Consider the following 26,812-nt stretch of genomic DNA (forward strand, 5'->3'; position numbering starts at 1 on the left):
CAGTGCGCCTTAACCCACTAAATAATGGACACACAGTTGTTTAATGCAGTGCACTACAACACATATGTCTGTTACAGTGCATTGCAGTGTGGGTGCATTTCACATTACCATAACGTTACTTTGGGATGCCATTCAAAATAAATGTCACCACAGTGCACCAAACCATGGTAAACTGCCATGTGTTGCTCTATTGTGCAGTAAAACCTGCTCTTTTTTTTTTTACTTTTTTCCCATACAAATCCCCTTTTAAAGTCCAAGTGACACTATTGCAAAGCACAGCTTAACAGCTATGGCAGGGGTAGGCTACCTTGGTTCTCCGGCTGTGCTGAAACTACAAATCCCATCATGCCTCTGCCTTGGGGAGGCATTCCTGTGGCTGTCAGAGTCTTGCAGTGCCTTATGGGACTTGCAGTACTACAACAGCTGGAGAGCCAAGGCTGCCTACCCATGAGCTATGGTGACTGCTCAATTTTAACAAGAGGGAGTCACATCCTGTGTAAGTAAGGCCCCAGTAAAAAAAAAAAAAAAAATGTTTTGGCTAGAGTTGAGCTAGAGTGCCTCTAAAGTTAGAATATCCAATGTCACCATCCACTACCTCCATTGTTGTTGTTTTAACAGGAGCAACATTGTCACTGTTACCATTGGAGTTGACTCCCAATGCTTCCAGTGCAGCAAGCCTACTGTATACTTGTTAAACTTCAGTACCACCTACCTCAACTTATTGACAACAGCTCCCAGTATGGGTATCATGGTGAAAGGTATGTTTTGAGCATGGGGGAGGCACTTCTGGGCTTTGTAGAAGTTATCAGGTGGCCCAGCTCACTTCTAAAATAAAGAGCGCAGTTGGTAGATTTTCTTTATTGTATCTGCATGATAACATTGTTGTGATAGAGGCACATCATTACTAAGTTATAGAATGTGATTTTTAAGAAAATAGGTTTGGTAGCAGTGAGAGTGCTGTGTCTTCTTTTCCCACAACACTGCAAGTTTCAATATTACAATGCAAGTAATAATTTATTGGTGACAGTGTTTAATTAAATTTAAAATTAATTGCACTTACCTTCACATCATTTACATTCATCCTAGTGCCTTCCTTTCCAACAAATATATCATCTATGTCTACAAGAATGAATCTGTCCAAAGATAAACTAAGTTTCTTCCCAGACAAAAAAGATATAGCATCTATAAAAATTAATTTATGCAACCAAAAGTTCAAGTTGTTTCCAAATAAAACTCGTTGAATCCCATCATGGAGTCCCAGGTCCAGGATAACAGTGGCTTGAAGGGAAGGTATGGATAAAGAAGGTTCATGTTGCCCAGGTAATTGCAGTTCAGATAAAATCACAGGTTGATATGTTGAGTGGTTGTACTGGAAAACCGTCCAGTCTTCCCCAGGCAGAGGACCTTTTGCAACTGTTGCTTTTGTTATATGAAGGAGTGGAGAGGATGGATTTACAAAACTGTCTTTCAGAGCTACATTGTTGTAGAGAAGTAAAGGAAAACCCTTTAGTTTGGTATTTGGCAAGCTATTTTCATTAGCTTTGTGGAAAGTAATGATGCTGACGCTGTAATCAATGCAGTATTTTTTGAGAAGTTCTCGATTCCAAGAGTCCATTGCTACATACTTTAAAACGTTTTCATAGATAATGATTGCATATTTACCTTTGCCATCTTTTGTGAGTGGAGGGATGTCTCCTTTACCAGGTGCAATTACTATGTGGTACTGAAATCTGCTGGACTCCAAGATGGCTACAATGTCTTGTCCAAGCTGAGAGTATTGGCTCTCCACAAAGAGTAACACTGTGAGATCTGTCATAGCAGCAGTACCAGTACTAATTGGCTTAACTGTCCTCATCTCGACTGTCCTGTATGGTAGCAGGTTTATGTCTTCACAGTTAGCTTGAGCTGTTGTCTCAATTAGTACTATTGCCTGCTTATGACCAGAATATAAATAGTAGGCAGAAATGACTATACTTATAAGACAAAAAGTGGCTAAGAGAAGTACTAGTGTTCGGAAGCTCCTGCGCAACTTTACAATATGATTCATGTTTTATTTTTTTTTCCAAAAATGGCAGCGTCTTTCCACCTATTCCCTATTAAAGTGACTCAGTGGGTGGAACATAGAAGTGAACTTGCACTCCCCTGTAAGTGCTTATGTGACCATTGCACTTCATTTAGATTAATGTCTATTAAATAAGTTCAGTCAAGAGCACATATGTGTAGAAGTCTGGATGATGGACTTGTCTTGCTACCAGGATTTCTTGATGGCTAATGGTGATCATTACCTATAAAATAAAAAATATTAATTCAATTATTGCATCTGTGCATTATCACATTTAAAAAAAAAAATACAATAAAAAAATTACAGTCCGCAACCTGTTAAGAGTTTCTCTGAATAAAAAGATATATTTTATAATTTATCTAATTTTTAACCATGGAAGATTCTCAGATAGGCCAAAAAGCCAGCATCACATGAAATGTTTCCCAGTAAAGCCTCGTACACACGCACCGATTGTTGGCCGTGAATTTTCGGCCAACGTCCGATCGGCCGATTGTCGGCTTGTTAGTATGATGCTTCCGACAACCGACTGCAACTTTTCGGCCGAACAAAATCTGGTGTGCATGCTATAAAATTTTTGTTGGCCGTCAACAGAACAGCCGATTGTTCGTCAGTCAGTACAGATTTCGGCAGACAAAAGTCAGATTAGCAAGACTGGGCATGCTCAGAGAAGAAAAAACACACGGAAAGTAAACCAGCACATGACATCACTTCTGAAGTTGGTTGTTGTTGGCCGAAAAAATTTGTGTGCAGTCTAGAGCACATTTCAACCAACACAACAACACTGGACAAAAGACGGCCGATCGGTCGGCCAACAATCGGTGCGTGTGTACGAGGCATAAGTGATAAAAACACCTTGAGAAGTTGTTTCCCAAAACAATGGAGTGAGTTTCAGTAAAAGACCCTAAAAAATTGGCTATGACAGGAGAACTGTTTGACACTCATGGTAATCAGGTGATTTCCCAAGCAATGACAATGGGACATGTTTATTTGTAACCACCTCAAATTGAAACAGCTTAAAGACAACACGCTCACCATTCAAGTTACTTTCTATGTTTGCCAGTCCTTGTACACAGCAAACATGGACCAGCGGTATATGGGGACAAACACAGAATATCTTTTTTCTATTGTCCAAATGAACAGAGAACAAACTTAAACCTATGTGTCCAGCTGTTCCCAATCGTTCCAAAGCTGAGAAGAGCACACAAAGAAGTTTTAAAAATAAAAAATTCTGAGAATGGTTACAAGACAGATTAATCCAGAGTAGGAATTGAAAGGTAATTTAACTTTTAATATTGTACAGTATCAGACACAATCGTGGTATTGTTGAGTAAACTTTTGGAAAGGATTATCAAAGGGTGCCTCAATGTTTTAATGTAACTGTATTGTCAAGGACCAGGACTATTTCTGACATTTGTTGAAAATTACTTAGAACCCCCAAACAATATATATATAGTTGGCTCAATATTTTAAGTCCTGAGCTACTACCCAGGCCTTAAGGGTTACTTGCCACCAGTTGCCCCACCCAACCCCTACCCTGCCCCACCCCTAATTCCGCCCTTAAACTCACCCTCATAAATTATTTCATAAAATGACACTGTTAAATAATTTGGCATGAATGCAGAAGTTACAAAAATAAATATTAACAACTTTATCAGTGCCCATCAGTGCAGCCGCATCAGTGTCCATCAATGCAACCTCACCTGTGCCCATCAATGAAGCCTGATCAATGCCCATTATTGTCCATCAATTCAGCATTATTTGTGCCTATCAATGCAGCCTCATCTGTGCCCATCAATGCAGCCTCACCTTTGTCCATCAATGCCCCATCTCCAGTGCCCATCAATGTAGCCTCACCTGTGTCCATCAATGCAACCTCACCAGTGTCCATTAATGCAACCTCATCTGTGCCCATCAATGCCGCCTCACCTGTGCCCATTATTAATGCAGCCTAACGTGTGCCCCTCAATGCAGCCTCACCTGAGCCCATCAATGCAACTTCACCTGTGCCCATTAAAGCAGCCTCACCTGTGCCCATTAATGCAGCCTCACCTGTGCCCACCAAACACAACCTGACCAGTGCAGGGAAAGAGAGGGGAGAGGAAGAGGAAAACCGGCCGGATATTCACAGAGCGGGGTCGCCCCACTGTAGCAGCTTTCATTTAAATTGCTGGTAACACACTGTTCAGCCTCTTGGATCAGATTCTATGATAGACATCACATGCCCCGGCATTTGACTGGTGTTCTGTCTATCAAAGGAGTCGGGCCAGGAGGCAGGCCTGTGTGTGACGGTGAGTGCCCGGCAACTCCAATGAAAGCTGTTACAGTGGGGCGATTCCCACTCTGTGAAGATCCAGCCAGCTTTCCTCTCCTCTCTCTTTCCCTGGGCAATCGTTGGGAGAACGGCTCCCTAGGAAACCCCACACCCGCCCTCAATCATTTTCCACTTATATATATATATATATATATATATATATATATATATATATATATATATATATATATATATATATACACACAGTATCTCACAAAAGTGAGTACACCCATCACATTTTTGTAAATATTTTATTTTAGCTTTTTATGTGACAACACTGAAGGAATGATACTTTGCTACAATATAAAATAGTGAGTGTACAGCTTGTATAACAGTGTAAATTTGCTGTCCCCTCAAAATAACTCAACACGCAGCCATTGGTGTATAAACCACTGGCAACAAAAGTGAGTACACCCCTAAGTGACAATGTCCAAACTGGGCCCAATTAGCCATTTTCCTTCCTCAGTGTCATGTGACTTGTTAGTGTTACAAGGTCTCAGGTGTGAATGGGGAGCAGTTGTGCTAAATTTAATGTGTTATCGCTCTCAATCTCTCATGCTGGTCACTGGAAGTTCAACATGGCACCTCATGCCAAATAACTCTCCGAGGATCTGAAAAAAAGAATTGTTGCTCAAGTTGGTCTGCATGGCTGTCATCCCAGGAGGAAGCCTCTTCTAAAGATGATGCACAGGTAAGCCCGCAAACAGTTTGCTGAAGAAAGGAAGACTAAGGACATGGATTACTGTAACCATGTCCTGTGGTCTGACGAGACCAAGATAAACCTAATTGATTTAGATGGTATCAAGCTATCTGCTGCCATAACCCTGGTATTTAACATCAAAGTATCGACGTAAATACATGGTGGGCGGCCCGAAGTGGTTAATGGCATCCCAGTCTTAGGGTTCAATACTGAGCTGGCCCACCATTTGCATCTATAATAGCTTCAACTCTTCTGGGAAGGCTGTCCACAAGGTTTAGGAATGTGTCAATAGGAATGTTTGACCATTCTTTCAGAAGTGCATTTGTGAGTTCATGATTTGATGTTGGATGAGAAGCCCGGGCTCGCAGTCTCTGTTCGAATTCATCCCAAAGGTGTTCTATCGGGTTTTGGTCAGGACTCTGTGCAGGCCAGTCAAGTATCTCCACCCTAAACTCGCTCATCCATGTCCTTAGACCCTCAGAGAAGGATAGGTATATGCCCATAAATAAAAATATCATAGTTAAATCTTTATAGAATAAACATTTGTTTATTCTTTAAAGATTAGATGCATGCTTTGTCTGGAAGACCTGAGTATCGAGCTTTCTAGTCTCAGAGTGCCACCCGGTGGTCAAATTGAGTTAATACTTGAACAAACATATAGTTGATCAGTAAAATGATACACCAATGCAAAATAGGTAAATAATACAAAATACACCCTTTGGGTGGGTTTTTAAGGTCTATTGTTTTCAAATAATAAATAACACGTTCAGAATCACACCTATCATCTACAGAAGAAGGCATCATCTCATCCATCCCAGGACATGTCTTCCTCCTTAGTTAGATGCCATTTTGCAAAGACAGACTCCACATTAAGCTCGGCCCATCTCCACCTATCGATTCACAGTCATTCTAATGCATTCCATCCATAACATTCCATGATATGCTTATGAGAGTAACTATAATGCATCATTCTCCTGGTTTTCTTTTTCTTTTCTTTCTTAATTATTTGCCCGATTCCAATAGCCTTTGCTGTAATTTAATATTCCTCTTATGATAACATAACCTCTGGAGTTAGATAATTTTTTGTTAATTTTTTTTCTTCTTTTTCTTGAGCTTTATTGGCACATCCTACAGACACGTTTAAGCCCTTATTCTTTCTGCAGGAGGTTAACTTTGATAATCTGTCAAACACAGAGTATTGTCTGCCAGGTTTAGTTATAAAAGATGATGCTGTCTACAAGGGAAAATTAATTATTCATTTTTTTCCATATACAGTATATACCCATGATTTAGCTGGATACCTTAAGTAATTTGTTGTTAAGATAATTTCAGTGTCTGTGTCAACCTCTTAATCTGACTGTTAGTGGTGTTTGTAAAATGACTTATTGTAAATATATTTTAATGTATTTTCTAGTTTTGAAATACATACTTTCAACCAGTTTTATTGTGTCTAAAGAATATCTACAATGGACATGGGAATAATTAATTAGCCATTGTAATTATTTTTAATAATTTATTTTTGTATTAGAGGCATTGCCATACATCGACCAATTCAACGATTCAGGATAAGGATCAGCGTAAACATTGTACCCACCATGTGCAAAACAGACAATGTTAAAAAACAAACAAATAACAATTACTCTATTACAAAAAAACATTATTCTCTTCAGAATTTAAAACTTTATTAATTTACTTTAATGCAACCTAAAACTGCACATTACCTTCAAAGCTTTAATTAAGTTTATGTATGTAAAATTGTTGCAAATTCTGGGCACACATAGTGTTTGAAATAGTTGGGTGCCAGACCAAGAGAGAGAGAGAAAGAGATGGTTATTAATTGTCAGTATAAATGAGCTCCTAGTTTGGTCTATACAAATTATAGACAAAACTTTGTTTGGGCCTAAGCCCAAACTCCAAACCTTTAGCCTGTTCAGAGGGAGCTGAATGTCATATATAGTAGCTGTTTTTCTACCACTACTATATATGAAAGCTTTCTTCTTCCCCACCATTCGTTGTTCAGGAAGCAGCAGGTACCCGCAACCAGTGACATTACCCGACATTTGTTGTCCTGACATTATTTGTTTATTATTTGTAAAAAAGGTTTAGGGAGATTGGCTGACATTGTTGTCCAAATAGGGCCCCATTTCTATATTTGGGCAATGACATTGGCCCAATATGGCCATGGGCATATTTAATTAATGATGTCAGTCACTGCCCCTGTCCCTTTGTTTACATTCCAAATGACAGCTCAGGGAGCTGTCATTAGTGTGCAATAGTTGGCAAAAGCAGATGCAGATGCTGATTTTTGTTTTGGCGGGTCAGCGAACATTGTTCATCATGAATGATGTAGATCTACAACACAAGGCTTTTTTTTAAGTAAAGGGCTTTAATAAAGTCAATAAGCATGTGTTTATATTTGCTATTTACATTTTTTTCTTGAATGAGTAGGAGTACTACGTACCCCTCTACTCATTTACGTGGGGAGGAGGTATCAGTATTTTTAAAGAGGGCTTCCAGATTCCAATAAGCCCCTCACACACAGACTCCTACAACCACTCAACTAGGGTTGTGGGAAACAGGCTCATGTCTTCATCAACATGGGGAGAGGGTGCTTTGCCAGAGGGTTCTCCCTCTGCCTGCTGAGATATGGGTTTAGTATAGATTATGGAGTGACCCTACAGTTTTTTTGCATGGGGTTCCTTCCTAAAATTCATACTAGATCCTTATCAAGGATAAGGGTCTTTTTAGTATTTTTGGGGGTAGCACATACCATTTTATCATTGTGTGTGGTCATCTATTAAGATCTATAGCAGGGTCTGGTATAGATGAGGGGACTCATTTACAAACAGAAAGAAGCAGCCGGGATATGTCATTTACTGACAAATTAAACAACATTTTATTTCTTTAAAAATGTGGGTTTTGCTGTAGTAGGTAGAATATTTCAAACAGATGCATCACTTCACATCCATGTTCAGGGCCTCCCCAAGGCATGTAATTTAAAGGATTTCTTTAGGCATTAATAAACGAGTTCCTTCCCACCAAACTGATTTATTTTTAAAACATTTTTCTTTGGTACAATGCAGGGCCTAGCCCCTGTGACATTGTTTTCACTCCCTAGACTATTAGCCAAGCAAATGGCTATTACTGATTTCTAAGTTTTGGCTGCTTTCTACTTCAGTGGGGTTAAAATTCAGCACCATGAAACTGTCCTGAACTAAATCCATGTATAAAAATAATTTAAAAATACCAGTATACAATCAACACTATGAGAAAAATTGTGGTGAGCATTACTATGACAAAAGGAGATTTAAGCACCATTAGTGACCTACACAATCTGGGGCATCAGGAACAGACAAATACCAGGGAGGCAGGCAGAATTAGGATTTACATACATATAGTATGTGCAGTGCTCAGGTCTGAAGTTATGGGACTGCCTAATTTCTGTTGTTTGGAGCATTGAACCACGATAAATATTGCATAACAGTGGCATTAGCTGGACAAGATAGAACTGATTCATGACACAGTGGGTACTGCACAACAGTCCTAGCAGCAGGAAATCATAGTAATTCAGATTAATGGTGGGTGCAAACAAGATTTCAAATAAAATATAGAGGGGGAAAGCAGAAGATAGCTGCAGCACCTGACTGGCCGCTCAATATAGTGGCATATATACTAGCTTTGTTGGGCTTAAGATAGCTTAAGATTTGGGAGTTCCTAGGCTGTAGTCTCTAGCTTAAGCATTGAAGACAGGGGAATTCTGAGACCCCTGAAACACATTGAAATTTCAAAAAGAAATATATGTTGATATGTCACCTGCCCACCACCTTCTTCTGTTGCTCAAAATGTTTCTAAAATAATATATGTGATATAAAGTCAAAAAATGTGCTGCGCTGCAAATAAATCACCCAAATAAATGGGAAAGTGTTAATATAATAATAACGTTTAAATGGTGAAATAACATACGTGCATTTAAAGCGTTTTCACAGAGTGGCTCAGTCAGACGAGGGTCTGCCGAGCACTCAGGTACATCATGTTCTCCATGAAGGGGTGATAGAGGAATACAGGTGGGAAGTGCTGGGCCTGGAGAGGCTGGAAGCCCCAAGTGTCCATAGTCTGTGTTATGGTCTCTGCATGTGAACTGAGACACCCTGTGGCCCATTGTGGTATTACACATAAGTTCCATTGTCTGGATATACGATGTAGATATCGTGTCTCGGTCTGTAAGGAGACATCCGGTGGCTAACCTTGGTATTACATTTAAGCTCAATTGGTCGGCTCATTAGGTTGGGAGACCAATTTGCTCTGGTAAGCAGCCATTTGTTTTATATCTGGTGATCTGCACGTCGGTGTCTCCCCTATCTTCATAAAGTGTCATACGGATTCAACCTCTGGGACCTTTTTGTTGATCTTCTTGAACACCATCTTTGTGCTTTATTGCTATGGACTTCATTGGGATTTAAAACACCCTTTGCACATTTATTTTGTGCACGTTTTGTTCTTGCTTTATAAGATTTTTTTATCATATGCACGTATGTTATTTCACCATTTAAACTTTATTATTATATTAACACTTTCCCATTTATTTGGGTGATTTATTTGCAGCGCAGCACATTTTTTGACTTTATATTACGTTGGGTTTTCTATGTTTCCTTTGTGCAGCAGCTCACCTTTGTAATTTTGTTCACTAGTCATTTTTCGATTAGCGCAGAAAATTCCACCATTCCACTTTAATATATGTGATATATTATTATATCAAATATGTATGTGAATATATAAATAATTATGTAACATATATAAATATATAGAAGGGTTTATTTAAAAATTGGGTATCCCCTTTACCTGTAAATATTTTAAAAGTATGCATCTTCCATATCATCCATAAAAAAGTAGCAACAAGACTAGTAGGTGAATTCTGGAACAATGTATATGCGTGAAATATATTTGTACTAAATAAATTATAGTTCATATTAATATTAAATTCAGAATTACCAGGAAATAGCACAGAGGACCTATAAGACACATTTCTAAATGGGCTTCACTGGAATACATGCCTGCATTTGCATACAACATTTTACTTTTAGATTGTGTGAATAGCCATCATTTGTCTTTTTGTTCCCCGTAAACAAACACAAATGATTAATTACAGTATCATAGAACAAACAAGCAATTCTCGTAATGATGAGGCTCTTCATTTAATTCCTCCCAATGAGAAGCCACTTATGCTGATGACTGTTTACAAGAACAAAGAAACAGCATTTGCAGTGTCAGAAAAAAATAGTAACAATACTGAAATACAGATGCCTACATTTACCTATTGTTCCCTTTTCTTTGATTCTGCAATTTAAATTGTGCAAAATTAAATTTCCATTCTTTCTCATAGCAATTTTGGATTTTTTTATGCACTAGATACATTTTTATATAACTAGTGTTGATACTTGCAGTTTCAAGTGTTAGGTTTTTAGCATATCACAATGGTTTGCTGCTATTCGTTTTTTGTTTTGTGACTTTGAGAAGATTAGCAAAGCAAATAGAAGTTCTGATCCATTGCCCGTGGTAGGTTTTGTCTTGCACCTTTAATATACATTTAAGTGCAAACACTTTGGCTTTGAGAACATGAAAGAGCTTTATTTTATTTAAATCACAAGAGGGCAATGTTTTCTTGTTTCCATCAGCATGGAAAGCTATCTTCACCTAAACTTGAAGGAACAAACGAATCTACAAACAGGTAAGTGGTGGAAAAGGGTCAAAAGAATCAAAAGCAAAAGGTAAAACCCTTTTTTTGGAAAGTTCAGCGACAAAGCATTCAAATTTAGCTGCAAAACAAAACTGTCGCAAGAGCAGTTTTAATAAAATATTGCATAATGTGCAAATAAATTACCTAGGGACCAGATTAAAAAAAACTGAAAAATGAAAGCTGAACTCCAGCATTACCTTTAGTCTTGAACAGGCTCTTCTTCTTCTTCTTCTTCTAATACTACTGAAATAGCATATTATGACTTCTCTGCACACTTTGAGCTTTTTACAGTGTTCATTAGAAGCTGCACCAAGTCAGATAGAGATCATCCTATTTTTTTTTTTTTGAAAGGAGGGCATCCAGATCCACCTTACCCTTACTTCCAGCTTCCCTGGCCCATCCCATTTATTTATTGGATTTCAGTTCTTTCAACAATGGAGGCTCAGTGTCACATGTAGGTGTTACCAAGGACAGCCTGAAGGCAAAAGCAACCTGTCTAGGAATGCCCACTCCTCCAGATTGACATCCACTTTTTGATATATGATCAATTTCTCCAAAAATCTACCCCACTGCTTGTATCAGGGCTGAGGGCTCATGAAAAATATGTTAATGCTGGACATACATGAATCAAAATGTGTTGGAAAGTCTATAGATTGACTTGTGTTCAACCAGATTTTTGGAAAATGATCTCTGAATCAGTGTATTCTCCCTGCTGTCAGAATTTAACAGCACAGCATGAGAGATTCACACATTGAATGTGTGGATGGGAGATCAAATCTGGTTGAATGAAACAAATGACTCATGTATGGCCAGCTTAAAACAGGGTGTGATATTTTCAGAAAGCACCCTTTCAGTCCATCTCACTAGCCATAATAAATCTACACTGCATAAAGATGACAGAAAATCAGTAAAGACATCATTGGGTTTAAACTAGTTTTACTTAATTAAAGCCAACTCCAATTTTTTATTTTTTTTTTTTGTCCCATGGAACTATGCCTGCACTGCATGAGTCAACTGCTTATTTTTCCTAGGGGTGAGCACAAAGTGTTTTTTTTTTTCTCAGCTGATTGGCCTATCCTCCGGAAAATCATATTCCCCTACAGTCCACCAGTGAACTGTTCCTGTCTATGGAGTGCGTTGACCTCAGGAACAGTCCATTTTTAAGACCGCTGAATCGGGGTGGTGGGGTGGTATAGGAGCAACAGGGACTGGTCTTTCCTTTGCCTGGAGGAACTGCAGGTACGGTAAGTACATCTCTGCTGTCCTCTCCCCTAATACAAAACAAGCAGTTAACCCGCGTAGCACGAGGAAAGAAAAATTCGCCCAGAGATCTGCTTTAAAGATTTTATTAGCAAGATGATGAATGGAGGGGGTGGGGGAAAGAGAAAAGGAAAAATATAAGCAGATCAGACTTCACTTTGATTGCTATCCTCCTGATGAACCTGTGAGTATTTAAAAAAACCCAAAGTTATAGCAGACATATGCAGTATTATGGAATATATTTTTGCAAAATATAAGGAAAATCGGTCATATAATAATTTCAAGTGGAATTTGGTGCTGAAAGCTGAAGTCCTGTCAAAACATAAACCTAGCAAACAAAACTGCAAGTCTGGTGTATTATTTTGTCTTACCAGATAAATTGCCTTATTTATTGGTTATTGTGTCTAAGTAATAATCTGAAAAATGTATCTTATTTGTGGAATTCCTCCAGAAAAATAGCAGTGCACTTCATGGTATATGAGGGTGTGCAGAGTTTTTAGCCTCATAGCCAGGGCCGGTGCTTCCACTAGGCAAACTAGGGAGCATTGCCACCTAGGGGCGCAGCCAGGAGTCGGCACTCTCTCTCCATCATGAATTCTCCATCATGAATGATTATTGTGAGCTGAGGCGAGGGGCGGAAGTGGGGGGAAAGAAGGGACAGCAGAAGATGCCAAGTGTCTTAGGCAGTGGTGGATCTACCAGGCCCTGGCTTTCTACCACTGTTGGAGGGGCCCCAAAAGGCAAGAAGGGAGCCCCCAGGGTGCATCCTGCATGATGATCCTCTTCAGGTGGAGCTGAGCAGCAGGAAGTGACTCTCTGCACTGAGCTGATAGGCAGCGGTTTATTTCCCTGGGTCGAAATTAAGCAGGGACTGGAGGAGAGCTCAACCTGAGCCAGAGCTCGGCACTGGAGGGCGGAACCTTTACTGGGGAAAAAGCGACGAGGCACCAGAATGGTCTGAGGAGGTTGGTGATGAAGGACTTGTGGAGCTCTCTAACTGCTGCTTTTCCCTCCACCAGGAGCCACCGCGTTTAACAGGGGTTCAGGGTCACCAGGTGTGCCATGAGGAATAGGGGTCCCTGGGTGTGCCATGGGGGATTGGGGTCCCCAGGTGTGACATGGAGGAACATCAGGGTCCCCAAATGTGACATGGAAAAACATCAGGATCTGACATAGAGGTACATCGGGGTCAGTGGGTATGACAGCATGACATGGAGTAATATTGGGGTCCCAGGGTGTGACATGGAAAAACATCAAAGTCCCTTGGTGTGACATGGAGGGACATTAGGGTCCCCGGGTGTGAAATGGAGGAATATGGGGGTCACTGGGTATGACAGAATAACATGGAGAAACCATCAGATCAGGGTCACATAGAGGAGTTTTTAACCCCTTCCCTTCTTTTGGGGGGGGGGGGCGCAAGTAGCTGGTCTTGCCTAGGGCATAAAATAGTCTAGCACCAGCCCTGCTCATAGCTTTATACCTTCAGTGAAATCTAAGGTCTTGCTGCCTATCACTGCTCATCTCATGAGATTTTAAGTAAGATTTGGTGATGCCACTACTGATCTGCTAACTCTTTTCCTTGTTGGAGACTAGGACATTAAAGTGGAAGCAAACCCTCCTATCGTTTTCAGCCAAGGAAGCTGCTATCTTGACCTTTGTTTAATCTTCAACTGCCATGATGCTGCAGATGTGATCAGTTATGACACCAGCCATTGGATGGTTTGACAGTTTGGTTGAGAGCACAACCAATGGGTGTGTTACATTTTGGGCACGTGCCTGAAATGTAACTGTTAACCTCCTAGGCGGTAATCCCGAGCGTGACTCGGGGTTGGTTTTTCATATCAGGATCGGTAACCCCGAGTCACGCTCGGGGTGGATTGCAGAGAGCGCAGCGGTGTTCTCTTACCTTATCCTGGCGATCCAGCGATGATCTCTCATTGCTGTGACCGCCAGCCGAGAGTCCCGCCGCTCCTCCGTCGGTCTCCGTCGCTCTGATCACTTCCTAGTTCCATTCCCTGCAGCAGCAATGCTGCATGGGAGCGGAACTAGGGAGGGAAATTTAAAAAAAAAAAAAAAACGTTGCACAAAACACATTTTATATTATATATATATATAATATATAATGCATGAATTATAATCTAATCAATAATATAATTTTATTATATATATTATATATTAAATAATAAAATAATATTATTGATTCGATTATAATTCACGTGTTTGTGTTTCAAATTTATCACATCTGGGATGTCTACTAGACTCTTGTTTTGGTCAGGTTTAAGTCAGTAATTACTAAGAATTGTAGGCCTATAATACATAACACCAAATTTCCATGAAAAGAATTGTACCGCTTTTGGTATGTAATTCCTGACATAATCATACCGCCAGGGAGGTTAAATGGATGGGTTTACTTCCGCTTTAAGAAACTAAAGCCTTGCCTCTACAAAGATGGCCACCCCCACACAGACACTGTGCAAAATAAAAAAACAGAAAAATCCAGCGCAAAAGCTCACAGTGTAGTAATAAGAACCCAAGAAAAATGTTATAAAAATGTGTAATATGCACCCATAACTGAAAAGGAGGGAGGAAGCATAGAACACCACCTGCTGGGCCGCTGATCTGCTAAGTCCACTTGTGCCACCTAGCTGATCAAAACTCTGCCTGGCCAGGCTGCAGCCTCAGCAGTACAGCAGTACAGTCTTCCCTCAGGGGTTTATTTACTAAAGACAAATAGACTGTGCAGTTGCTCCAGAGCTTAGTAAATGAGGCAAATGTTCACTTTTCAGAGTACCCAATTGCGTGCAAGGAAAAAAAAAACAAAAAAAAAAAAAAAAACAGCACTTTTGCTTGCACATGATTGGATTATGGAAGTCAGCAGAACTTTTTCTAATTTTCTAAGCTCTGAAGCAACTGTACTTGCAGAGTGCAACTGCACAGTCTATTTCCCTTTAGTAAATCAACCCCACAGTCTTTTACATTGTGCTGTAATTGGCCAAAGAACACAGGCCGGTTTTATGCTTTGGCCAATCATCAGCAATCAAGGCTTTGCAAGAGCGCAGTGCATTATGGGGCGCTCTTCAGCAGGCGAACTTCCTGCCGAGCGCCCAATCCCTAATACACAGTGCTCATGAAAGTTGTAATATAACAATGCAACTGGAGGATAACTCATATATTACTTCCAATATATAGATGTTTAAGCAAATATATATATATATATATATATATATATATATATATATATATATATATATATATATATATATATATATATATATACACACACATATATATATATATTTTAGTTTTTTAAAGAGATAAGTACAAGCAACTGTTTTAGCATACTATGCTCCTATTCAAGCTGGATACAAGAGATTATAGCAGTTCCAACTTTATGTTTTTTCTATATTTCTGGCTCACTTTACGAAGAGCATGATATGTTAGAAAGTGTTGCTGGCACTTTTACTTTCTGCAAATCTATGAAGAATAGAACTGTTCCGTTAAGTGTAAAAATAAATTGGCTTATGCACATTATGGACAGTACCTACAGAAACATTAATAATAAAGAGGCAACAAGAAAACAATCCAAATTCTGCAAAATCTTGGGTCTTTTAAAAATATGTATACTATATGCATAGCTTGAGGCAAACTTTCCCATTGCTGTCAGTGGGGATTTTTACTGAATGTCACTGCACAGCAGAATTGAAAGCATAGAATATGTTCCTTTAGAGAAAATGCTATATTTAGCATGAATTTTAAATACATCAGTTCATTCAGTTAATTCACAACCCAGTGCGAAATACTAAAGTAAGCAATAAATGGAAGTAAGGTAACTTTTTCCAGCCTGTACAACGGAATAAAATTTGACGTGAAAGGGTTAACAAGGATACTGTCATCTGAACCAATTTAAGTAGGGTACATCTTATATTAAATAGAGCCTCTAATTTGAACTAGTTTAAATGTCAACTGCCAAAGATTATTCATACTCCCACAAGACTGAATTTTGATTTAAGTCTATGCATAATGGACAAGATCAGTTCAGAAAAATGTGCAAAGGCTAAAAATCTCAAATCACTGCAGTGTGTTTTAATGTGAGAAGTATGAAGTCTGGGAATTTGTGTTTCATTATTAAATATTAATGCACAGACTTATCAAGCAATAAAAAATATTTTCTGAATCAAAAAAGTCTTCAGTATGCTTTGAAAGGTTTAACAAAAATAATACAAGTATAGATCTTATATAAAAACTGAAGAGATTAGCATAAGGTCTATCTCATGAAACCTGATTATTCAATTCCCTCTTACAAATCAGTGATTATGGGTACATTTACAATATGCCTTTACTCCTCTATTAGACGAGGCAGCCCGTTACCCAGCCAGTGGAAGAAGCACTGAGCCTTGCTGTGTGTGAAGGGCTGATGAAAACCATGCACAGAAGAGATAAAAAAAGGTGTTCATAAGGCACTGGGATTTTACAGTTCTGCACTATTAGGATTCAAGCAAAATCCTTATACCTAAAGTACAACCCAGTGAGGTGATTTAAATCTTTGGAATAGAACAAATTTTAAAGCTGAACTCCAGGCACAAAAATTTGCATTTGAATATTTTCAGATATTACCAATAAAAATAGCAGCGACATCATGGTTGTTCTATGCAGAGAGCATAACTCTGAGGGGAAAACCCAGCAGCTCTGCCTACAGCTGGTTGCCTGAAAAAACTATAGGGTGGGGGGGGGTCAGATACAGGACTACATACAGGGGTTGATTTACTAAAAGCAAAAGAAAATGTGTACTGTGCAAAGTGCAGTTGCAGTCTGCAAGTGCAATTGCTCCAGATGTTAGTAAATGAGATGAAGCTTCACTTTGCAAACAATACCCAATCACATGCTAGAAAAATAAAAAAAAACAGCATTTCTGCTTGCTCATGATTTTATGATGGAAGTCAGAAGAGCTTCTGCTCATTTACTAAGCTCTGGAGCAACTGCTCATGCAGAGTACAACTGCACTTTGCAAAGTGCACAGTCTATTTGCCTTTAGTAAATCAACCCCATAGTTACATAGTTAGTCAGGTTGAGAAAGTGTAGTTGAACCAATAATAATAATAATAATTAAATAAAATAAATGATATATATATATATATATATATATATATATATATATACACATATATACACATATATAGATAGATATATATAGTATCTCACAAGAGTACACCTCTCACATTTTTGTATATATTTTATTATATCTTTTCATGTGACAACACTGATGAAATTACACTTTGCTACAATGTAAAGTAGTGAGTGTACAGCTTGTATAACAGTGTAAATTTGCTGTCCCCTCAAAATAACTCAACACACAGCCATTAATGTCTAAACAGCTGGCAACAAAAGTGAGTGCACCCCCGGTACAAGTGACAATGTCCAGATTGGGCCCAAAGTGTCAATATTTTGTGTGACCACCATTATTTTCCAGCACTGCCTTAACCCTCTTGGGCATGGAGTTCACAGGTTGCCACTGGAGTCCTCTTTCGCTCCTGCATGACGAGATCATAGATCTGGTGGAGATTAGAGACCTTGCACTCCTCCACCTTCCATTTGAGGATGCCCCACAGATGCTTAATAGGGTTTATGTCTGGAGACATGCTTGGCCAGTCCATCACCTATACCCTCAGCTTTTTTTAGCAAGGCAGTGGTTGTCTTGGAGGTGTGTTTGGGGTCGTTATGTTGAAATACTGCCCTGCAGCCCAGTCTCCTAAGGAATGGGATCATGCTCTGTTTCAGTATTTCACCGTACATGTTGACATTCGTGGTTCCCTCAATGAACTGTAGCTCCCCAGTGCCGGAAACCCCAGACCATGACACTCCCGCCACCATGCTTGACTGTAGGCTAGACACACTTGTCTTTGTACTCCTCACCTGGTTGCTGCCATACACATTTGACACCATCTGAACCAAATAAGTTTATCTTGGTCTCATCAGACCACAGGACATGGTTCCAGTAATCCATGTCCTTAGTCTGCTTGTCTTCAGCAAACTGTTTGCAGGCTTTCTTGTGCATCATCTTTAGAAGAGGCTTCCTTCTGGGACGACAGCTATGCAGACCAATTTGATGCAGTGAGAACTGACAGGCTGATCCTCCACCCCTTCAACCTCTGCAGCAATGCTGGAAGCACTCATACGACTATTTCCCAAAGACAACCTCTGTATATGACGCTGAGAATGTGCACTCAACTTATTTGGTTGACCATTATGAGGCCTGTTCTGAGTAGAACCTGTCCTGTTAAGCTGCTGTATGGTCTTGGCCACTGTGCTGCAGCTCAGTCTCAAGGTCTTGGCAATCTTCTTATAGCCTAGGCCATCTTTATGTAGAGCAACAATTCTTTTTTTTAGATCCTCAGAGAGTTATTTGCCATGAGGTGCCATGTTGAACTCCAGTGACCAGAATGAGAGAGTGAGAGCTATAACACCAAATTTAACACACCTGCTCCCCATTCACACCTGAGACATTGTAACACTAGCGAGTCACATGACACCAGGGAGGGAAAATGGCTAATTGGGCCCAATTTAGACATTTTCACTAAGGGGTGTGTACTCACTTTTGTTGCCAGCGGTTTAGACATTAATGGCTGTGTGTTGAGTTATTTTGAGGGGACAGCAGATTTACACTGTTATACAAGCTGTACACTCAGTACTTTACATTGTAGCAAAGTGTTATTTCCTCAATGTTGTCACATAAAAAGATATATTAAAATTTTTACAAAATGTGAGGGATGTACTCACTTTTGTGAGATACTGTATATATATATATATATATATATATATATATATATATATATATATATATATATATATATATCCACACACATTATACCTGCCTTATTTCCCTTTTTTGGAAATGATCAGATACACTCTGTTCTCAGCTGTAAATGGAGCTCAGGGAGTTAAAGGAGGAGAAATTGCAGCACCGATCTTCCCAGTGCACTATAGACCATACTGTGATCATATTTTCATAGGAATGCAGAGAGGCTGGAAGGAACAGCTGGTATTTCACATAAAGGAAGCAATACAAAAAGAAAAGCATACTTTTTCATACAAGTACAGTACATGGTACAGCAGGCACATATCAGGAATATAGACATGTGGGGGTAACACATTTTTTAATTCTCCCATGTTGGCCACATAGTTGCCAGACATGTGATACACATATTTTTTCCTCTCAGATCACTTCCTGTTTTTAGATGTTCATACTTTAGAGCAGGTTTAGTTGTGTTAAGAGTTTTAAACTGCCCCAGAAACACATTATTCTCTTTTCTACAATGCAGCAAAATTGACCACCCATAAATGCATTGTGAATGACACCATTGGAAAAATCACTACATGCAGTTAGAAATACCCTCCTAAAAAGAAGAGCGCCAGATGTTGCCTAAAAAGCAATATACATTGGTATGACCATAAATACATGCAGATTTTTTTTTATATTCTGAGATCTGCCTCACAAACCCAACATCTAAACAAGTAATTAGATGTTGGCACATGAGTCATGGCTTCTCTCTAGGGTGATGAAGGAAGGGAGTTATGTGATTTATAATATCCCTGCATCATTTTTTTAAACTGATGATACAGATAATGCACTTGCTGTATGCACAGCACCATCTAGTGGCCGAAAAGAAAATAAGCATCTCTAGAAAAAAAGCACCACATTCCCCACATTTTTTTTTATGACTCAGAACTACCTGCACAAAGCAAAAGAAGGGAAGGCCACACAATTTTGCTTCTCGTTTGAGCATTTTTGCATCTATTTAAACAGTGTGATTCCTATGTATGTTTGACCATTTTAGACCCATTGTCTTTGCTGCACCATGCTTACATAACAATAGGCACAGGCTAATATAAAAAACAATCTTCATTGCTCATTGAATAGCTGAAATGTACAAATAGAAGAGACACAGTTCTGTAGTTATTATTGCATTCTAATCACACATAGAAAGAGTGCAGTCGCTAGACGTTAATTCCTGGGACACATACCTACAACCACTAAACATGTTCTAATCTTCAGATTAGTACAGTCAGTACAACATGATATCTCAGAAAACTGAAAGAAGACTGAAGGAAAAGTGCTGAAGATAAGGCTGGGTGCAACAGAATACTGAGTAAGTGGGGGGAAATGTGTGTAGAACAGAGTGGCGAGAGGGGGGGTGCAGCATCCAGGGGTGAGAATGTAGGTGGGTGTGCAGAAATTTTTTAGATAGGGCTGCATCGATACTGGTATTGGTATCGGTGCCGATACTAAGCATTATATCGGCACTCGTGCAAATGCACCAATACTTAAAACTGATACCTACTGTTATACCTGAAGGGTTTCACATGTACTGTCACTTTAAGGCTGGCTCTACTGACTCAGTTCTTTCAGCTGTTAATGGGATTCTCCCGCTGACAACTGAAATTTATGCAAAAGAATGCAGCAATCATCAGTTGTAAAAGAGGTTGTAAAGCTCAAAAAAAAAAAAAAAAAAAAACTTAAAGACAAAGGCATAATGAGCTAATAAAGCATTGAGACATGGATGGATAGGGGAATTTGCCTTGGAAATTAAACACTTTAATACTGGGCACTTTCATTCCCTTCCTGCCAAGGCCAATTTTCAGCTTTTAGCGCTGTCGCATTTTGCGGTCATGCAACACTGTACCCAAAGAAAATTTTTAACATTTTTTTCCCATAAATAGAGCTTTCTTTTTGTGATGACAAACTGATATAGTGAAATATAATAGTTGTGCTCAACCAGAAGGTGAAATTAATCCTAAACTGTGCAATAAATTGTATACAAACAAATATTAGTGAATATTAAATTATCAATAGCCCAAGTGATTGGTGCTAATTAGTATGATCCAAAAACATACATGATAAATATACATAAATCAATATAGCAATATAGTGCAAATGATATGTGATATATGTCAAATCAGTCCCAGCAAAAAAACTGAAATGGAAAAAAAACACAGCAAACAGTCCAGAATGGTACAAGGCTGGAAAATCCTAGAAAGGTGCTTCTTCTGACAGTAGAAACCTCCCAAGGCCACCCAGTGGTACAGGCTGCTTACCAGATGAGGTGGACCCCTAAATTATAAGGGGTCAGTAAAAGCCTTTTTCATATGTAAATGCCAGGATACATGGTTGGTTTCTGCAGTAATCATCCAGCCAGATCTTATATGGACCACCATTAAGATTATACCATATTCACCAGAACCCGGCTGAAGGACACCAACTTCTTCCTTATTAAGGAGAAACAGGAACAGGAAATACATTTTTATTTATTTGTTTTTATTGAAAACAATCATATCTCAATTTATTTACTTTCCACTGCACGGGATTGCTGGTGCTTAACACCAATTTTTTTCACTTTCTTTTGGTGATATTTGATCACTTCTGGGTTTTTTCTTTTTTGCTAAACAAATAAAAAAAGACCGAACATTTTGAAAAAAAGTTTTTCTTTGTTTATGTTATAAAAGTTTGTAAATAAGTACAATGTCTTCTGCACTGATGAGCAATGATGAGGCTTCACTGACTGGCACTGATTAGGTGGCACTGATGGGCACTGATAAGGCAGCACTAATGAGGTGGCACTGATGGGCACTGATGATGAGGCACTAATATGCAACGCTGATGGGAACTGATAGGTGGTACTGATGGACAATGATAGGTGGTACTGTTAGGTGGCACTGATATGCAACATTGATGGGCACTGCTAGGCGGCACTGATGGGCACTCATAGGCGACACTGATGGACCTGATAGGTGGCACTAATGGGCTCTGATAGGCAGCACTGATGGACACTTATAGGTGGCACTGATAGACATCACTGATAGGCAGCACTGATGAGCACTGATGGGTGGTAATGATGGGCCTGATAGAATGCACTAATAGGCAGCACTGGTGAGGAGGCACTAACAGTCATTACTAATGGGCACAGATTGGCATCCCTAATGAGCCTTGATTGTCATCTTTAATGGGCACTGATTGGCATCTCTTTTGGCCACAGGTTGGCATCCCTAGTGGCATGGGTTGGCATCCCTAGTGGGCTCTAGTGGGCATCCCTGGTGGGCTCTAGTGGGCACCCCCGATGGGCCTGCACCCCCCTGTCAGGAGAGCCACTGATCGGCTCTCCTCTACTTGTGCCTTGTCAGTGCGAACTGAGGAAAGCTGATAAACTACACTTTCTGATTATGATGTGGCCAGCTGGATTGGTCACAGCTGATCACATGGTAAAGAGCCTACGTCATAGGTTCTTTACCGGGATCGGAGATGTGGTGTTTTAGAGTGACACACCACACCACCAATCGCCGCTCTGCGCACCTTATCCTGATGGATGTCATATGACGCCCAGTCAGGAAAACTTACCTACTTTCCAGCCATCATTCTGCTATAGGGCAGGCGGGAACTGGTTAAAAATGAATTAAATTGTGTTTTTGGTTTGTGTAATGTAAATGAAGGAGGTAAATATCTCCCCAACTTCTGGCATCAATGAGCACCCTGCCTCCCTACACACACACACACACCAAAAGTCTCCACAGAAATGGATGCTTTCTGGATTGTCCTTTTTCTGTGTCCTCCGCAGCAACTAGTGATTCCTCCAGCCACATCATGACATTGGCAGGAGGAACCAGTGAGCTTTGCAGGCAACATGGAAGAGTATCAGTCTCTGGCTTTGAAGGACAATTTCATCAGAACTGTGCAATGGCATGGGCAGTGGAAGAAATTAGCATTTACCATTTTCTGGATAGGTAATTATTGTGTTAGAATGTTTATTTATGTGACTGAGGCAATAAAAAAATCAACACATGGACGTATTGTATTTCTTTGCTTTATTAAATAGGCATTTAGATTAAACAGTCTTAACTGGGGCTTTTCAACCCCAGTAGGTGGAAACCTTGTCTGACATGAAAAGCAAGTCTTAATAAGAAGATTGACATGTACAGTATAGGGAAATGAAAGGTAAACCAAGCTGATGGGAGCAATTTTATAAATGTTGCAAAACAGAATACATTTGTAGCTATTTATAATAAAATGATCCACTCATCGGTAGACCCCACAGTGTTAACGCCACACTGTAAAAAATTATTCAAAGAATGCAGAGCATGGTGTGGAACATGGGTTGTCCTGTGGAGTGTTATCTGAATAACATTGGAGAGAACACTACAAAATAGAAGGATAGACTGGTCAAATGGCTTTAACAGCTCTTGTTACAGGCCTTCTTCTCTCAGCACTTCTAATTTTCATTTATTAAAATGAATAGAGCTTTTCTTGCTTCAGAGTCACAAAGCAAGTGAAGCATGATGCACATTTGTAAGGCACACCGCTGTGCTTTCTAAATGACCTGGGTACATTTTTAAAGCATCAGAATGATCACAATGAGGCCATATATACCACTGCTTTCTAAATGGACCCCACAGTTTGTATTGTTTCTAACTAAATTCACTCAAATGCAGTTAGTGAGGCAGTTTTTATCTGTTTTTGCAGTTGGGTGATACTTATATTTAAAGAGAATGCAATCACACAAGGAAAAGTAACAAAGTAGGTATTAAAAGTTTAGGTTCCAAATAAAATGGCCTTTTTTTGACAGGAATGTCAAGTGGCCAAATCAAAGTTTTCCCCAATGATCATGAAAAGACAATGTGAGTTTTTGAATGGTTGTTATTTGTGTATGACTATGGACCATTATCTTGAAATTGTTATTCTGATACCTACGGTCACTTTTTCACTTGCAGAGAATATGTTATCCCCCGTGATTGTAAGAGTTTGTTGTTTTTGTCCTCTGTCATTTTGACAGGTTTATGACCTGACATCTGGGCTCTGAACACATGTTTAATTTCCCAATTTAAAACAAGAAGTATAAAATCCATAATTTTTCTCTGTAGTGGTTTGCAAATTTAGTACATTCTATAGTACTAAAAAAAGCTGAATTTGTAATATCAGCATACATCTGTTAGAAATGAATCCTATATAAAAAGTTTGGTCAGTCACTGGCATTAGAAATACAGGCATAGATACACATTTAGTGAGGCTGGAAAAGACATCCATGCATCTGAAGATTTTCTTTTACTTCTAAAATTAGCCTCTCCTGGATATTATTGGACCAGAAACCTAAAAATAAATGCAGAATTCCAAAGCCAGTAGGCTTAGTCTAGAAGACAGGGAATATGTCTCCACTGACATTTAACTCAGATAAAGTTTGAAATAACTGTTGTCCTTTTGTCTAAAATACACAGCTCATTTAATTTTTTCACATTAGACATTATTTGGGGCACCATATGTGCGTTTATTTTTATGGGAAGGGTTAATGTAGAGAATTTTGACACGAAAGGCAATACAAATCTATAAAGGAAGAATAAAAAGTAACAGCTATAAATAAATCTGTTTCAGGGTCGGTTCACACTGTAGCGATGTCAGATATTGCATGTAATTCGCACTGCACTGCTGTGCAAATCACATGTGATGTCTGTGCGATGCAAATTCAATCATACAGATTGTATGACTGAATCTGCATCGCATTCGGACCAAACTCGTGCAGGGCCCTTTTTTGTTCTGCACCAGAATTGGATCGCATGGCGGTTCATGCCATTCGATTCCTGTCTGAATTGACAGTTCACACTGCGATTTGCAAACTGATCTGGGGGGTATGATAACTTTGTATTGACACTCCCAGCACCTCTGGGCACCTGCTGTTACCTCTCCCCCACAACCCTCTCCTACTTACCCAGCTTTCTTTCCAACCCTGTCAACCCAGCCACCCCCCCCCCCCACTCGGCCCCCGGCGTACCCAATTAAGTGCTATACCTTGGTTTTTTGGTTGAGACCCCTTCTGTATGGGGGTCCATCCACGCAGTGTGGCCTCGGCCACAACTACAGTTTGAGCGTGCCCTCATTGCATCCCAGATGGGACGCCGGGTCGATCCCATATACATATCGCATTGTTACATGTTATTTGAATGTTATATGCTGCAGTTTTGTATTTCAAAGCGCCTTGTTTTATCACGGCATGTACCTAATATTTTCACTGCATGTTGCTGTGCCATGTTTCTTTTACCTTCAATAAAAACCGTTTAAAAAGAAAAAGACACTCCCAGCAGTTCGCATTTGGCAGTGTGAACTGACTGTGAGTTGGGTACGATGCAGGAACCTGCAGTGGATTTGCAGGGTTCCCGCAATGCTCCAATGTGAACCAAGCCTTAAGTCAATACTGTATGACATTGTTTCTCAACTGGAGGGTTATCGCTTTCTGGGGAACTATTTGGGTTCATCCAAGGTGATACAAATATTAGAAGCAGTTTGGCCCATATTTTTTGCTACTAATAATGGTGCAGACAAGTCAGCCACACCATAACAGCTAATGACACCATGAGGCCACGACTCATTGCATCATTCATTGCTATGGTGTTGGTGGTCAGCCTAACTGCACTATGACAACACATGAAATTAATTCAGGGTGGGCAGCATGCAGGACCATGCCCAGCATTCAGGAGAGGAAATAAGTGCTTCTCTGAATCCCACCCTCTCCCATGCTGCTGGAGCCATAAGTTAGGAGGCTCCTGGAAAAGGCGTACTCTATGATGAGGGGACTCTGTGAAGGTGAGACTTGGGGCTCTCATATCTGATGACTTCTGATGTGATTGGGAGGTGGAATGATGTAAAGTTAATTTCAACAAAGCAGTTGTGTGCATCATCGCTGGCTCAAGTTTCCCATCAATCAAAATACTTGCATACGTTAAAGGTCTCATGCACACTTGACATTTTTTATGTTACTCCTAGTGGTGTTTTTTTTTCTGCCTCTAAGCACACCTGCATGCTAACCTAGGTGTCTATGTACACATAGGTGTTTAGAGGAGTTTAGAGGCAGAAACAAACCCCATTGCCAGTGCATCCAGAAGCAGGTGCATTTTGGCAGAACAAATGCTGGATGCGTGTAAATGCTTCTAAATGTGCGTTAACGCTGGATGCATTTAGCGCTTGAGCGTTAACTAATTTCAATGGCCAGAATATAATACTTTTCTGGCCAATGAAATTAATTGATGCTCAAATGCTTGGAAGCACCTAAACGTGCCTAAATGTGTATACAAGCGTCAATCATTTTGCTCTACCAAAACGCTGCTGCCAGGAGGAAAGGCATCTAGAAGAGATAGAGAAGCGTCCAGTGTGTATAAGACCTTAAGCGTGCTGTGACAGAAAAAAAAGTTGAGAAACAGTGCTGTGTTTTTTACAAGTAAATGGAAAAGAATTTTAAAGGATTATCAGACACAAGTGAGCAAAACTGATAGCAATCGAGGACAAGCATAGTTACTAATGCTGCTATCTCTGTGTTTATGCTTGAATACCTTATAGACCACTAAAAGTGAGCTTGTCACCAAAAGAGGAGGTTTCAAAAATCAAAGCATATGAACCACAATCATAAAATACCTCTTTTTCTAGTGTCTAGTGGTGTTACTCTAGCATAGTCTAGTGACAGATTGACTTTATAGTGAATATGTGGCCAGATTATGAACATTCAAGTATTTGCATTATCTAAACAAATTGCAAATGAGCAGCTACCCCTGACCTCTGTAGCTGCATAGCTACAGGCATTATGCATCAACTCATCCTCAAAGATTGTAGAAGAACTTACTGTAGGTTGTAAAAACTGTTTTTTCAGCAGCTCAACAACAGTAAAACAAAACTTGAAAATGCTTGAATTATCACAATGTACAAATGTCAAAGACTGCTGC

At 39.6% G+C, this 26,812-nt stretch overlaps 1 protein-coding gene across 3 annotated transcripts in view; it reads right to left on the reverse strand.

Moving 5' to 3' along the window:
• The window catches only part of LOC309561575 (bifunctional heparan sulfate N-deacetylase/N-sulfotransferase 4-like), a 565,820-nt gene that overhangs the window by 502,251 nt on the left and 36,757 nt on the right, over positions 1-26,812 (reverse strand). For all 3 annotated transcript variants that reach the window (XR_014225581.1, XR_014225582.1, XM_082265564.1), the window contains exon 2: positions 1,061-2,285. Coding sequence is in view for 1 of the 3 variants with exons in the window: in XM_082265564.1 (XP_082121690.1) it covers positions 1,061-2,047 (987 nt within the window). In the remaining 2 variants the exon portion in view is untranslated. The remainder of the gene's footprint in view (positions 1-1,060; positions 2,286-26,812) is intronic.

This window comes from Pelophylax lessonae (genome assembly GCF_965119305.1).
Source record: "Pelophylax lessonae genome assembly, chromosome: 1".
NCBI classification, from domain to species: domain Eukaryota; kingdom Metazoa; phylum Chordata; class Amphibia; order Anura; family Ranidae; genus Pelophylax; species Pelophylax lessonae.